Source organism: Vipera berus, assembly GCF_964194415.1.
Source record: "Vipera berus genome assembly, chromosome: 2".
Classification (NCBI taxonomy): Eukaryota; Metazoa; Chordata; class Lepidosauria; order Squamata; family Viperidae; genus Vipera; species Vipera berus.
Window position 1 is genome coordinate 174,236,965 of NC_138203.1, and position 17,316 is coordinate 174,254,280.

The following is a 17,316-nucleotide window of genomic DNA, read 5'->3' on the forward strand; positions in this document are numbered from 1 at the left end:
TATTATACAGTGTATCAGTAATAACTGTGCAATGTTTACATTGCTCCATCCACGTATGATTCCTTGCATTTTGTCTGGTAGGACGGGTATGGAATATGGATAAGCATTTTTCCAATGCAAGAAATAAAAATATACAGATTATTTTTCTTCAGCAACAGGCATGTTTATTGGCACTGTCTAGTGTTTCAAGACCTGAAACATGTGAATGTGAGGTAGCACCTATTCACAATTCCCTACAGCTGCATCTTTTCTCAGGATCATGCAACAGTCTTCCTCCACTGCAGCACAATCTCAAGAAAAGATGAGATTGGTTACAAAGAAGTACATCTCCAATATTCTGGAGCCCCTTTTTGCCTTGAAATTCAAAGCACCTAAGGGCCCAACCATTATCTTCTGACTCAACAGAAGCAATAAACCCAGGGTGGTTGTAGCACTTTCATAAGATGGAAAATCCCTTCAAGCAGAATAGATATTTTTTAATCAAGGGAAATGGAGAAATACAGTGCTTTAAGAAAAAGGCATTTCTGTAACAAATTGTCAAAGGCATGGGCTATTGTTCCATTTCTTTAGAGCTATGTGAGTGCTCAAGCCCATAAACAATCTCTTTAAAAAAGATAAAATACTTCTGGAATGTATCTTTATATGGAGGGTATATGTGCGATGTGGGCAGCATCTAAGAAGCTTCTCTGTCCTTCATATTCAACTTAGGTGTTTCTGCTTGTAGTGGTACTGCCTACACTTCTAAGGTTTAAAAATATTTTCCAGGCCAGAAATGCTACAAAACCCTGAAAAAAAATTGACCAGAATTTGATAGGCAGCAATAAACACAAAATGGTAAAATTGTTGTCCAGTTTACGACTACTCTTACAACCCTGAACCCATGGAAAATCATTGCCTGTTTTCCACCTGAAAAATAACATCACAGGAAAAAAAATAGCATGAGTAACTGTTTATTTCCCTTAAAAATGGTTGTTAGGCGGTTTTGGGGAAGGAAAAGAAGAATATATGAAGATCCGTGAAGTGAAGACCAAAATCATAATGAAGTCTCAGAACAGCATCACTGTGGACAGTAGAAAAGCTATCTAAAAATAGTATCCAAAGCCTGTTCTGAAAGACAACATCTTGTCTGACATCTTTTAGTTCAGTTTTTCTCAGGCGGCTTCCAGGGAATATCAAATGACTTCATTTACAGCCACAACTTCTCTATGAACCTGTTCTGTCCCAGCCTACGTGAGTCCTTGTTATGCTCACAAGGAGAAACCCCTCTTCCAAGAAACAGGCAGAAACCGCAAGAAAAAACCAACCCCTTTTATTCTCATGACCTGAGTCAATGTCCAAGGCAAACAAACACAGTCCACAGAAACTTGATCCTCAATACGAATGGTTGCCTTTGGGAACCAGCATCTCCCACACCTTCCCTTTTATAATTCAGACAAGGCATGGCTTCCTAATGCCATCTCCTTTGCCTTTGGAGCCACCCCATTGCATTCCTCTGTCCTACTCCCTTCTCTTGCCTGCACTTTTGTGCATCCTGGATTTTTCCCAGCTGTTCTTCATCACCGTCCAACTCAGGCTCCCAGCAGAGCTGTGTCTCAGCCTGAGCGTGAGTAGACGGGTTGGTCTCCTCATCCAACTGTAAGTCTTGGAGCTCCTCAGAGCCTTCCTCTGACTCTAACGTCACTCCGTGCCCCTCCTCCTCATCTGATTCCTCAGACTCAGCTGCCAGATCCACTGGCTGGTGAGGAATCACAACAGAACCCTTGTTGGCATCTGAAGGATGTGGCTGCCCAATGGAATATCGTTTGGCCTTAATGTGGTTTGGCGGAATTTCCAGATGATTTAAATACCAACTAAATCCTTTTTACAGAGTGCCAGTGTTGAATGTGACTGGGTGCCAAAAGCACAATTTCCTGTGATCTCACTGGAGAAACAAACGCTGAAAGTCACAGCTGCATTCCTACTTGGAATTATGCAGGTTGTGCAGGTGTACAGCTATGAGTTGCACGAAAACGTAAGGGGAATAAGAATAATCTTTATATTGCAATATTCACACATCAGAACATGGGAGGGAAAGGATCTTTGCTGATGCTGCTTTGAAACATTTGCTCAAAGTTAACACTCTTCTGTGTGAAGGAAATGTTGGACAAGAGTCAAGATATTTCAAGTGATACATTTTCATATTAGCATATGAGTAGGAGGCTGTGTAGCTCCACCTCTGATACTACTTAAATAATTTGGTTCTTCTTTCCCATTTTCATATGCTGTGCACCAACAGGTATAAGGGTAAGGCCTTCCTATCATGAACATTGTATTTAACCTCTTAAATTTCAAGAGGTTTTTTATTATATTTGGTTGCATAAAAAGGCACCTGGTTTGGGACAAAGGATCTATGTCACTGTTCATCAGCATTTCAATGAGGATGTATTTATGGATATCTTATTTATCCACTCCTTTAATACTTTAATTGGAGGAACAATTTTTATGAGATTACAGTTATGGAAGCATAAGGAACTAATTCTTGACCACAGAAACACTCGCTGGGGAAAATCTCCAGGAATTGGCAAGTACTCTGTATTTTCTGTAGAAACAAAACAGCTATTTTCATACCTTATTTTAGTATTGGGGGAATGAATCCAGAGATAACACCTCCTCTTGTAGGATGTCAAACATTAGTGCAACCTATGAATTTCTTCAACATCTGCAAACCAAATAATGGTTTGTGCCTACCTGAAGACTACTGCAATTGTTTGACTATTCTGATACTAAGGCCAGCTTATATCTTTGTGATATGCCCAAAGTCAGACATTCTGAATTGTGATATACAGGGAAGAAGACAAAATGGGGACAGGCAAGTGAGCCTAGAAATGATCAGTACTAGTACCTGTACTTCCAAAACATGATTTCTTATTATTTATAAGCAGCATTCTCTGAGAGTTTTTCAAAGTCTCCTGATCATCTGATATATTTTTATTTATTGTAGCAAGAAAAATCAACAATTTGTGGATTCCGGTTTCTGGACATCAGAGGTGAACATCTGAGAAATCCAGAATAACAAGAGTTGAAAAAGACCTTGGAGGTCTTGTAGTCTAACACACACACACACACAGAGAGAGAGAGAGAGACACATGACTATACCTATCAGACATTTCCTTTAGAAATGATGATGTCTCTCAATATTGAGTTTGAAATTTAAGAAAGGAATAGAAGAAAATCTGTAGTATAGGAAGTGCAAAATCAATCCACTTCAGGAATTAGGATAAACTATATAAGAGTAACAATAAAGTACAATTTTTCTTTTGTTTCATTTCTGACTTAGTGTGATTATTCTGACTTTGTCAGAAAACGACATTGCTTCAGGCAATTTCAGTAACAATGACTTCAGAAGAACTGTTAAGTAAAGTCAGCTGAGTTGACTTTACTTAACAGTTATTCTGGGGTAACAATTCCTGACGTTGTGTAAGCACAAATAAACAACAGAGTGAAGGCAACCAAATAAGAATCAACATTCTTTATTAAAATTTGGGGCTGTTTTTTTAGTAATCTCTTACCTGGAAATAAGTGTAAAGTATTTATTTTGGTTGCTAACAGTTTCATTGAGAAGTGGAGCAATCTGCAATTCATTCAGTAAATCTGATCCTATTGCAGCCTTTCTTCAAAACAAATCCAAACAAATCCCTTTCACTCCAATATACAAATGATATTTTCACAGCCTGGTGTAAATCCTAAAAGGTATAAGTTGATGAAACACTAAAACTACATTTCAAACCTGTAAAAACTGAATGGATATCAAAAGAGAACATCAACACCTATATGAAAAATCAATCCACCGTATATACGAGTTCCCTGGTGTTTTCTCTCTTACTCAGTCATTGAGGGATATCATGCTGTTTCAACAGATTTCTTTCCATTATTGTGAATAGCAAAAAGGCAGACCTCACACTTCAATAGAAAAGCATTTACAGCTTTTTAATCACTGCATTCAAATTTTGTACATGTGATCCATGTTTATGAGTGATAAAGGTGTGAAGAATAAGTTTATATTGATTTAAAATAACAGAATTCAAAATCTTACATCTCAGCCATCCATGCTGAGAAACAACTTTAAAGGGTGTATGTTTGTATGTATGAATACTAGAGAAAAATAACTATGTGTGTACACACAGAGACTTTTCTCTAGCCATTCAAATCAGAAAGGTAAACCACCATTGAAAACAGGCTTCATGAAACCTTGTTGTCAACTTTTTGCATTGTGTACGCTGTTCAACTCCATTCTTTAGATGACTTCACTAGCAATAAATTGAACAAAATGAAAAACTGTTCCAACTGTAATTTTAAAAGCTCAACACAGAGAAGTGTCTCCCACCCTCTCTTTTGCTTTCTGATGTTGCTTTCCCATCTCTGTGTAACAGGCTTTTTGCTAGCTTCAGCCTTTTAAATATGGCTTCATTGCAGCTACTGCTGAGGAGAGGAAGAACCATGTTTACATCTGGAAAACATGAGGCAGACCCCAGCACACAAAATCCTGTCCTCACCCCCCTCCACCCCGGCCTGCAGTGACTGGATCACCATAGCAACTGGATTGGTGATTATCACTCCAGGATTCTACTTACCGTAAAGGTGTTCTCCTTATTCTGCTTTCGAGTAGGTGATGGAGACCCAGGACTCTGAGGAGAGAGGCAAGAAGCATCATCAAAACTGCATTCCACATCCGACATATTTTTTTTAAAGAAATTGTGTATATAAGGATATGTGTAAGGAGGTAGTGTTTAAAGCTAAATGCAAGCCAATTGTGAGCAGAGTTCCTTCTGCTTGATTCCTGGGTTAGCCTTTTCCCATGTCTGGAAGTGTCACAACCTGGCAGCTGGGCTCTTGCATGGGAGAGTCCTACACTGTGATCCTGAAGCAGCACACAAGCTCTGTAGAGCCAGATAATTCATTCGAAAGAGGGTGACCCCTCCCTTCCAATCAGTGCTTTGCTTTGGAATTAACCCTTCAACTGCATGCCAACGCTGGATCTGGATTCTCTCCGTACTAAGACTAAAGAGTTATCAGAAACTCCACATGCATACACTACAGTTGGTGTATATAAACAATTTTTTTTATTGTAGGTTCAGACACCTTTTATTGCCCCTTGCCTTTCTGACAGCTTTAAAAACTCAGTCACAAGAGGTAAAGACATATTGCCTAGGTAGAGATAGGGAAGCAATTCATGTAACCCAAGCTTATCTAATTTGCATTTTCCTGAATTAAAATCTGCACTGTTTCAATATCATGGTACAGCTCTCCAAAGAGTGCATAGGATGGTCTTTACATTAGTGGAATGATTTGCACAGAAATGCATGCATTAGTACAAAGAAAACAAAAAACCCAACACATTTTTTAAAGCTGCCTTGAAACTGAATAAACATAGCTAGCTAGCATTAGGGGAAAATCTAATCTTCTAAAATGCAAACTGTTATAGAAACAAGTGAAAATAGAACCAGTCCAAGAACATTAAACACCGAACAAAAGTAATTGCTTCATCCAGCTATAGCTGTCTGTATGTGAAGCTAAAATCACAATGCAGCCGTCCCTCAGGCTTCTTCTACTTATATTTGCAAAAGACTAAAAGCTTTATGAAGCATTGCTTGCATAAAACCGACAGACACAAAATGTACTAAACAAAAAGCACCAGGTGCAACGTTCTATCAAGGAGACCACAGCTATATGTTTTAAGGTGACATTTGCTCTATTGTTCCATCTCAAACCCCATGCAACAGCAGCATGATGGACATGTCCTGCTGCATCCCTAATTGTATCCATTATTCTTGAAAGGTCCATTTATTGTCTATATCTCTTACAAAATAAAGAGATAAATGTACATTGTATTACCCAGTACTACACAGAGCAACAAAAAAAGTACTTCAAGAGCAGAGCCTCAATGACCTATTTTTAATTGCACATGATAGGATGATAAACAATAGTCGCAAAAATCTAGGAAACAGATTTAGTATAAAGAATAACCAATCCTTTAGTGGCCAAATCCCCCAGGTTAGAGCAGAGGTCTCCAGCCTTTTGGGCACCAGGGACCACTTCTGTGGAGAGGTGTTTTTCCACGGACCAGAGAGTGTGTGGTTTTGTGTGCAGCCTGCATCTTGCGGATGCGGCCCGGTTGCTGGCATTCCGTGGCCCGATACTGGTCCACCAACCGGGTGTTGGGGACCCCTGGGTTATAGCATCTCACCAGTCCATCCTAATCTGCACTATGGCGTAATCCAGAATAGAGCATCATGATCTTCTTCCTCTTTGATTTCTGGGACAGAATTACTTCTTTTTCTTTCAAAGCTTCTTAATTTCATTTTAAACAAAATTCATCTTTTATCAATCTTTAGTTCAGGACACGAATCTGAGGGCCAAGAAATGCTTTAATCCATCACACATTCATATCTTGAAATATCTCAAGGGATTTTTTTAAAAAATAACGCTGTTAGCATTAGTTGTTCACATGTACAGAAAAGGAATCACCAAGCAGCGGGCCAGCATTAGTTCTACAACAAAGTTAGGGCTGGCTGCTAATTTTACCGGAAAGAACCATATAATGAATTCTAAATCCTCTGTTTTCTTTATAAAGACAATCATTAAGAACCAGTTTGGTTATGGTGTTGAAAGTACTGGCCCAGAAACAAGATGACTCTGACTTCTAGACCTGCCATGGCATTAAAAACTGGCTAGGTGATTTTGGACCAGTCATTTCTCTCAGCCCAATCCATCTCACAGAGTTGTTGTTGGGGAAAAAAAAAGGATACATACACAACCTTGAGTTGTGTATTTTTTTAAAAAAGGCAGAATAAAAGTAACAAAAAAAAATTCTTTAAAGCTACCAGCTTTGTCTATATGGAATGTACTTTCATGCTCAGTAAACTGCTAGTAGCTTCAGTAGTAAACCTCAATTCTCTGAGCTTTCAAACCAGCAAATTGCTTTGGTTAATATTAAAACTTCTTTGAACCAACTGTTTGTATCACATTAGCTAAGGATATTCCATTTTCCCCATTCTTTCCAGTAGGCTGACTGCATTTCAAAGCCAATATAAGAAAAAATCACTTGAGCCTTGCATGAAGCTTCTCTGATGACTGTTTGGTCACTGCAAATCACTTACTGTTAATGTGAATATGAAATCTATATATTCTAAAATCTCTATATAGAATAATGTACTCAGAAATCATCTAATTCTGTTCCATTCAGTAAATCCAAAAGAAAGACCATTAACTTAAGTTCTTACACCAAGACCAGTTGAACTCAAAGTGATCGCTATCCTGGGTGCTACAAAACAACAACAACAACAATGAAGACCAAGGTAGACACCACAAGAAGTATCTACAAAGCAGGGTCCACTCATCGTTCAGAGTGTTCAAAGAGATGAGATGTGCCAGCGACATAAAGGAAGATATAGAATATGTTGTTGTTGTTAGTTGTGAAGTCATGTCCGACCCATTGCGACCCCATGGACAATGTTCCTCCAGGCCTTCCTGTCCTCTATCATCTTCTGGAGTCCATTTAGGCTCACGCCTACTGCTTCAATGATTCCATCCAGCCACCTTATTCTCTGTCGTCCCCTTCTTCTCTTGCCCTCAATCTTTCCCAGCATTAGGCTCTTCTCCAGTGAGTTTTTCCTTCTCATAGTAAGTATTTAATCTGCCTTTTCAGCTAGAGAGAATGGTCTTCGAGGAAAGTAAAAAATGGATTCAGAATTTGTTTGTTCAGTGGACCTATTCCAACCATGCATTTATTTTAGAAATGCATTTATTTCAGGTGGTTAAGGTGATTGTTAGGTTCAAAGTTTTGGAGAATGCACTCAAATTCAGACAAGAGTTTTCTCCTCTTTTATACTAACTTTGTGATTTTCTACATACATCAAATGAAAGGCCTATTTAATTCAGCATTCTGTTTCCGAAGTGGAAATATCAAATATCTACAGGAAGTACCCAAGGAGGGTACTTCAGTTTTACATTGCACTCTCAGTGTAAAGCCAACAGTTTACACTGAGAGATGTATTTCTTTTAATATTACAGGTAGTACACAATAGCCAACATGACTAATAGAAATTGAAAACTTTATCTTTTTTTATTTGTTCATTCACTTTTGGTAAAGGTAAAGGTTCCCCTGCACATGTGTGCTAGTCATTTCCAACTCCAGGGGCCCGTGCTCATCTCCATTTCAAAGCCGTTTCAAAGCCAGCGCTTGTCCGAGGACGTCTCTGTGGTCATGTGGCTGGCATGACTAGACGCCAAAGGCGCACGGAACGCTGTTACCTTCCCACCATAGTGGTCCCTATTTTTCTACTTGCATTTTGACGTGCTTTCAAACTGCTGGGTTGGCAGAAGCTGGGACGAGTAACAGGCGCTCACTCTGTTACGTGGCACTTGGGATTCGACCCACCAAACTGCCAACCATCTGATCGACATGCTCAGCGTCCTAACCCCCTGAGCCACCACGTCACTTTTGGAAGATATAAAAATTGGAAGTCAAATTCTAACATAGTAGCAATGAATTCCATATTCCATATGCTATATGAAGTACATCCTCTTAGGTATCCTGAATTTTAACCTTACTGGATGAAACAGCTCTAGAATTAAATTATTCTCTAATTTCCTTCACACCACATTTAACTGTTTAACACAGCTTCCATTTGTCACTTCCTTTTTCCTATGCTATCGTACCCATAGATGTTGTAAACTTTGAGCATAAGAAGCAGCCCTTGCCCTTGATAATTTGGGTTGTCCATTGTGTTTGTAAGACCACTGACCTCAATAAAGTTATCCAGTAGAAAGGAGGCGGAGGGAGTTTGTTTTGACGGCTCAGGAAGGTAATATAAAAAGAAAGGTGTGATAAAGACCTGCAGTGGACTGAGTCACATTGTGAAAGGCTAAACATCAGCAGAAGCCCCTATAGCTGGGCTTTTCAACCTTTTCACCCATTGTACCACTTTTAGGATATGGCAACATCTGTCTACCACCAGTCGCCTAGCAAGGTGTCAAAAACTTGATGACCATAAAAAAAAAGTAATGAAGTGCAGGTAATCCTCAACTTACAACAGTTTGCTTAGTGACTGTTCGAAGTTCCAATTGCACTGAAAAAGTGCCCCCCAAGCCACAGCCAGGCAAGAGCCCGCCCAGCAGCACTCTTCCTCCTGTCCGAGGTTTTCATTGTTGTGAGCATTTCTGTGTGAGGATTGGCAGCGGGGGTGGATGGGGGTGTTTGGTTTTTATTCCCACCCCCCTCTGCTGGGTGGTTGCAGCAGGTTTTGGGCACTTCACATGACCCTGGGACACTGTGACTGTCATAAATATGAATCAGTTGCCAAGCATCTGACCCTGGAGATGCTGCAACATTCCAGCTGATCGGCACTCCTTCTGGGCTCAGCAGAAGCACCAGGATCAGCGCTGAACTCCAGCTGATTGGTGCTTCTTCAGGGCTCAGCAGAAGCACCAGGATCAGTGCTGAGTTCCAGCTGGAGCCTGGCGCTGATCCTGGCGCTTCCACTGAGCCCTGACAGCCCCAAAGAAGCACCAATCAGCTGGAAAACGGCACTGATCCTGGCGCTTCCGCTGAGCCCTGACAGCCCTGCAGCTCCAGCCATCTTTCCTCAGGCTTGCGTGGTGCTACCACCAGTTCAGCTCATTCCCCTCCCCTGCTACTTTTCTAGGATGGTCACGTACCACCTGCCAGATGCCAGTGTACCACAGGTGGTACCCGTACCACTGGTTGAAAAGCCCTGCCCTATAGTACCTATTCCAAGAGTTATGGAAAGAAAGAGAAGGGCATAATTTTTGTTCTAAAAACAGAATCTTCATTGTTTTGAGGTTTATCCTGTTAGCATCTTTAACATGCTTCAGGTTGCGTAGGCAAAAATAATGTATTCTACAGTGAAACTGCAAACATTAAAAAAAAAATATTGGATAATGTCAAGAATGAAGATACTGCCAAGTATTGGAAATCTAAATTCTCATCTGTGAGTGTGAAGGCCTCTGCTTTTGGCAGCACTGGGGAAAAGACAGAAAAGATTGAGAGAAGTGCCTCGGGGCCCACGCAGTGTGGAAGGCCAGCAGAGCTGTTTTGACCAAGTTCTTCATGTTCTAAAAGATATGACTTGCTGACTCAATCAAAGCTTACAGTAGCAAATTTTTCTGAACCACCATCCTCTAATTGTGCTGGCAGCACATACTTTCTAATTTGCTATTCTGCAATACATTCAAGGGGACTCACAAAATGTTGATGATGACAATGAACCTTTTAATATCTTACAGGAGCTTCCTAAAAACTGGTGCTTCCTAGGTATACAGAAAGGACACCTTGCAGACATCCAAGAGTTTAGCAATGGCAACAAGACAGGTAGTATTTTTTTAACAGAAGTTTAAATTCATATTGCTATTCAATGATGTGGCTAGCCTGATTACTCTGAGCAAATAATATTAATTTGCCTACTTTCCTAAATAGGACCGGAATGTAAGTATTGAACTGTATTCATATCTGTAGAGCAAAGCCAGGATAAAATATAACTAAATTCTATGAGCTGGAATATATTATGTTGGAGGCAGTAGCTTAGACAGATGTTTCGTTTGTAGTATTTGGTCTAAGATTGCTGTTATTATACACACAATGTAAACATTTGGTAGATGTAGAGCTATATAAATTCTTCCTGACATTTGTCTGAAATACTGTTAATAAATGGAAAAAGGAAGAAACGTTTAAGATGCATATCCTAGTCAATGTAGCTTTTTTATTGAAAGTATATGCAGAGAAAATGCAAAAATCAGTTCAAATTATCACTTGTGAAATTGGCCTGCAAGTTCTTTCCATTAACATTTGGGAAGGAGCTGTATCATATCAGTGACCAATAATAAAATAACCAAAGGATCTGATAAATTACAAAATTACATTTCTAATATGTTATTGTAATCTGTGATGTAACATTTCCTCCATTATCACAATGTGTGCATTGTAAATGAGAAACTGAAATTTACACATAAACTGCCAAAGTTACTTTGCAATGTCATGGTTAGAAATGACCAAATGTATTTTAATCCACACAGGTGCAGAATGAGAATTTAAATTTTGGATTCAGTGGTACATTCTGGAATACTGGATCTTTATAATTCTGCTATATTTAGTCATCATCTCTCACCTTTTAAAACATGCAGAACATTCAAAACAATTTCCTCATCACTCTGGAGATATTGAATAGAGTGACAGAAGATTCCAAGGACTATATTTTTATTAATGACTTAGATGAAGAGGTGGAATGCAGCTTGTTAATCATGTTACAATATTAGGGGAAGGGAAGATAGCTAGTATCTTAGAAGACAAAAAATAAAATCTTGTTGTACTAGACAAATGTGCTGAAAAATAAAAGAATACAATTTAACAGAGACTTATGCAAACATATACTTAGGAAGCATACCGTATTTTCCGGCGTATAAGACGACTTTTTAACCCATAAAAATCTTCTCAAAAGTCAGGGGTCGTCTTATACGCCAGGTGCTGAAACTTTAGGGACAGGGCTGGCTGGAAAAACTGGAGCGGATCTCCCATTTAGTCTGCGCAGGGAAAGCGGGACCAATTGGAGAAGAAGCTGTAGTCTGTGATTTTTTACAGGCTGGGGTCTGGGCGTCTTTCCTTCTAAAGTTGAAGAGCAGCTGTAGTATATCCCAACTTGAAAGGCAGGTGGGGAAGGCAGCAGTCAGAGCAGCTGCTTAGCTCTAAGGACACATTTGACTCAGGAACTGGGCGGGCTGGCTGGAAAACCTGGAGCGGATCTCCCATTTGGTCTTTTTTTTTAATCCCATTTATATCCCGCCCTTCTCCGAAGACTCAGGGAGGCTTACAATTTAAAGCACAAATCAATGTGCTTAGCAATAGCCTTCATTCTATGTATATGCCTGCTTATTAGGGCTTTCACACCCCCCCCAGAAGCAGCATTATTACAAAGTCAGCTTATTTCCCCCAACAATCTGGGTCCTCATTTTACCTACCTCGGAAGGATGGAAGGCTGAGTCAACCTTGAGCCTGGTGGGATGCGAACCTGCACTAATTGCAGGCAGCTGGTGTTATTTAAGGCTCTGTGCAGGGAAAGCTTTAGAGTGAATTAGGAAAAGTGAAAAAGTGAATTAGGAAAATAGGGAACGGTTGCTGGAATTGGGTATGTGTAGTTTAACGAAGAGAAGGGTGAGAGGTGACATGATAGCAGTGATCCAATATCTCAGGGGCTGCCACAAAGAAGAAGGAGTCAAGCTATTCTCCAAAGCACCTGAAAGCATGACAAGAAGCAACGGATGGAAACTAGTCAAGGAGAGAAGCAACCTAGAACTAAGGAGAAACTTCCTGACAGTTAGAACAATTAACCAGTGGAACAACCTGCCTCCAGAAGCGGTGAATGCTCCAACACTGGAAGTTTTTAATTTAATTTAATTTAATTTAATTTAATTTAATAATATTTCTATACCGCCCTTCTCCCGAAGGACTCAGGGCGGTTCACAGGGCAAGAATAAAATACAAAGTTACAAATATTAAAAGGAGATTAAATAATTGCCTGATTATTTAAGAAGAGACTGGACAGCCATTTGTCTGAAATGGTATAGGGTTTCCTGCCTTAGCAGGGGGTTGGACTAGATGACCTCCAAGGTCCCTTCCAACTACTTCTTCTTCTTCTTCTTCTTCTTCTTCTTCTTCTTCTTCTTCTTCTTCTTCTTCTTCTTCTTCTTCTTCTTCTTCTTCTTCTTCTTATTATTATTATTATTATTATTATTATTATTATTATTATTATTATTATTACTATTATTATTATTATTATTAAGTTTAATCCACTTGCACTGTTTTATGTTTACATGTTTGATGACAAACAGCCTTATGTTTATAAGTGACAGTTTTCCTACTAAGTACCTGCATGTCATAAGCATTTGAATTAAAATTACCATATTAAAATCAAATCTGATGTTTTTTAATTTTTATTTGGTGTGTGTTGGAAGAGGGGTAGTCTTATACGGCGAGTATAGCCCAAACCCTATAATTTAACAGGAAATGTAGGGGGTCGTCTTATACGCCCAGTCGTCTTATACGCCGGAAAATATGGTAAATTAAATGCATAGATATTGTTCAGTTTATATATGGTTTTTTAATAGTACTTAACAAAATATTTTGAAAGAATTGTTGATTAGAAATTGAGTATGAATCAGTAGTCTGATGTGGTTGCAATAGAAGTTACTACAATGTTAGGTTTCATGGGAACTACAATTTTTACTTTATTCTGAATTGGTTAGCTCAAAACTCAGGTATTATGTTTAAAGCACTACACTTTAGGAATTCAGATTAAGTACTGCAGGGTCAGAAAAGTGCATCCAGTGATGTCAGGGGACTAGAAACAATAATTTCCATTGAAAAATTGGGTATATTTAACCTTGAGTAGATCTGAGGCAAGGAGAAATATAATAATATTCTCCAAATACTTGAAGGATGTCACACAACAGAAGATTAAGACCTGTAATCTGTTGTCTCAGAGTGAGGAACATAGTAAAATGTACTTAAATTTGAATTAAAATATAAAATGATTATTGGAAAAAATGGCTAAGCATTAAGAGCAAATGTTATGACAGTGGAAAGTATTATTATCTAGAACAATAATGCTGGATGGGTTCTAGGCAGAGATGCTTTAATTTGGATTCCTGCAATTAGCTGGGTAGGGGTTAAACTCAGGGCGTAAATTCCCCTCCCCATTCTGTGATTTTATAAAATCCATTGGTGGTGTTAATGAATAACACTTACAAGCACAGCTGGAAACTACAAAGAGCACTGGGTTACAGTTTAGAGATGCCATTTGCAAAAGATCACTTCAGAATGATCCCGGTGTTTAGAATGCAGGAAAGTGGAAATTTCTCAAAAGCCTCCTAGCACAGAGACATGCTGGACTGGTGTCAAGGACTGTCATTATCACCACACTGTTACGCTTAGCACAACAATTATACATAGAATTCTGAAGCATGTATATGACCCTAAGGACTAAACCATGTATTTCTGCAAGAAAACTTCAAGCCATCTTTCAACATGTTCAAAAATAGCAATAAAAGAGGCTCATGGAGGATTTCCAATACCCCCAACTTCCAAAGTTCACGCACATCATAAACAAATGTTGAGTCAGCCTTCCATCCTTCCGAGGTAGGTAAAATGAGGACCCAGATTGTTGGGGGCAATTAAGCTGACTTTGTAATAATGCCGCTTGGGGTGTGTGTGAAAGCCCTAATAAGCAGGCATATACATAGAATGAAGGCTACTGCTAAGGTTGTAAGCCGCCCTGAGTCTTCGGAGAAGGGCGGGATATAAATGGAATTAAAATAAAATAAATAAATAAATGTGAGAAACATAGATCTGATTGAAGATAACAACAAAAAAAATTCCCATCAATGAAGTAAAGACCAAAGAGCAAAGAGTAAGCAGACACTTAGTGTAATTGCAATTAAACCTGGACAGAAAGAAAGCACATTGCATGACTTGCTTGAAGAACTTCATGCTACCAAATGATCACAGATGGCGAAAACTGAATAAGATCAATAGAAGCTCCGACATATAAAAAGCAGCCAAGAAAGAGAGATGGAGAGAGACAGACACACACACACACACACAAAAGAGGGAGGGATGGAGGGAAGGAGTGAGGGAGGGAGGGAGGAGAGAGGTGGTTCAGTACTATAATGACTTTGGGATTCACAGTATAAGCTTGGGCTTTGGTGTGCAGTAATGTGATTCACAATTTCTAAATAAAAAAGCAACTTCCAAGCTTCCTGGTACTGGAAGTTACCACTAACCCTACTTTTAAATAAAGTTAAATTTATTAAGGAAGGATCCCTGAAGAACATTGTGTGAGTTTACCTGAGGGTCACTGCTGATTTTGCGGAGACTCATGTGGCTTGGCTCTAGCTGGGAGGCCAACGTGCCTGGTATGTGATATCCGTTCACTGTAAGAAAAAAAAGACATGAAGTTCAGACCAAGGAGGCAGGAAAAAAAAGGCGGGGGGGGGGGGGCTTTTAAGTCACTCTGTTAAAATCAAGTATTTTACTTGACTTTCCTAAATGTTATTTAACACACTGTCCAGCACCAATTCAGTAAATTTGCATGTATTCCACTGATACCATCCACATCTTTGTTAAATGAATAAATATTTATTTTATTTTGTTTATTTAATTTATAACTTTTTTTAACTCTGCATGCTGGGGGTGGGGAGGAGGGCTGCCAGATGTTTTTAAACATAAAACAGATTAAAATTACCATTAAAATAGGCAATAAATAATCCAGCAATTACAAACCTAGTTTAAAAAAAATGTTTTTCTAGGTTTTCTAAATGCTAAAAAAATGAGGGCTAACCCCTAAACCCAAAAGAGAAAATTGCATAGCTTTGATGAGAAATAAAGGTGCTGGGAAAAAGGGTTATCTTCAAAAGATTTTTCCTCTATAACAGACATGTCAAACACAAGGCCCGGGGGCCAGATCCGGCCCGCGAAGTGGTTTCATGTGGCCCGCGAAGCCATCCTGGAAACAGTGAGGGAACGGCCCCCACTGCTTTGGCCCTGGCCCAGAGACCCTCCTTCTGCCAGAGACCCTCAGATCTGTCCCACTCCTGCCCAGGCCCCCATAGGCACCCTTCATGCGAACGATGTAGAGCTGGCCATGCCCACCCAGTAGGCCACGCCCACCCTGGCCACACCCACCTGGCTCCCAGAGGGCAACCGCAATGCTGATGTGGCCCTCAATGAAATTGAGTTTGACACCCCTGCTCTATAATCTGGGAGTTTGGGGTTTTTCAAACTCTATTGCATGGAAGAGATCTATAAGGACCTGAATGGATTCTGCAGAACTAGAGAAAAAAAACCTTCCTGCATGGAACTACGGAACAAAACTCTTGCTAAGCAAATAAGGTTTATTCTCTTGAATAGAGAGGGTTCCCCTCCCCCCTTAATCTCTTAAGGAAAAGAGGGGCTTTTTTCCCCCTCTTGTCCAACACTTAGAAAAATTGCTACAAATGCCACTGAAGAACAGCACTGAGATGAAAGCAGATGGCTTAAAACTGTCTGCAAGGGACTATGGGGGAAAAAAAAAACCTGAATGTATTCAGCCATCCTATCTCACCATGATGATGCAATTTAGAGATGCCAATAATTTGAGGTACAGTGGGAAGGGTGGGACTTGCCAAACAATATTGAAAAGCCCCACCCTTCTTGATCGGGGAATTTTTTAGAAAAAAGTCAAACAGATTCCATGGCCCGAAGAAATTTGCAGATCTTAGATATATGATTCTTATGCCAATATATGATCCTTATGCGCGTGACCTCCCGTTTAGACTACTGCAATGCTCTCTACATGGGGCTGCCCTTGAGGACCACTCAGAGGCTTCAGCTGGTGCAGAATGCGGCCGCGCAAGTTGTGATAGGGGTTTCCCGATACTCCCATGTAACACCTCTGCTCCGCAAACTGCATTGGCTCCCGGTTGCCCTCTGGGTGAGATTCAGGGTGCTGGTGATGACCTATAAAGCCCTAAATGGCGAGGGTCCAGGATATCTGAGGGAACACCTGCTGCCAGCATCAAGCTCCCTTCGTCCAGTGCACTCCCACAGGGAGGGTCTTCTCAGGGTGTCGCCAGTAAAAGATTGCCGGCAGATAACACCCAGGGGGAGGGCCTTCTCAGTGGGTGTGCCTGCCCTTTGGAACCAGCTGCCCGTGGAGCTTAGGACTGCCCCCGACCTCCATTCATTCCGCCGGGACCTGAAGACCTGGCTCTTCGAGCTCTCTGGCCCAGGCTGAGAATTTTAATTTTAATTTTAATTGGGGTTTTTATTTGTTCAGGGATTGATATAATTTTTTAATTGTTTTTAACTTTTGTATTTTTTGTTTTAATCACCCTGTAAACCGCCCTGAGTCCTTCGGGAAAGGGCAGTATATAAATAAAATAAAATAAAAAATAAAATAAAAAAATAAAATAATAAAATAAAATAAAATAAAATAAAATAAAATAAAATAAAATAAAATAAAATAAAATAAAATAAAATAAAATAAAATAAAATAAAATAAAATACTTGTGTACCCACTGAAACGTTTGGACAATGTTCAGGGATACCTACTGCACATTGGAATTGGATGATAAGCAACAATAACAGCATACTGTTTACAGCAGTTTTCAAAATTCTGGATGATCTCCTCTAGCATTTTAATGAGGACAATGAATGGGGGGGCAGGATGAGGGTCTGTGAGATACCATAAAGTCAATGGTCTAGGTCACGGTTATCCAAACTTACCTGGG

The 17,316-nt window shown here is 39.7% G+C and overlaps 1 protein-coding gene across 1 annotated transcript in view; it reads right to left on the reverse strand.

Annotated features, from left to right (window-relative positions):
* GAS7 (growth arrest specific 7) overlaps positions 1–17,316 on the reverse strand; it is a 150,698-nt gene that overhangs the window by 20,158 nt on the left and 113,224 nt on the right. Inside the window, exons 4-5 of the mRNA XM_081315864.1 lie at positions 14,894–14,979; positions 4,611–4,664 (exon numbers count right to left, since the gene is read on the reverse strand). Coding sequence (XP_081171990.1) covers positions 4,611–4,664; positions 14,894–14,979 — 140 coding nt within the window. The remainder of the gene's footprint in view (positions 1–4,610; positions 4,665–14,893; positions 14,980–17,316) is intronic.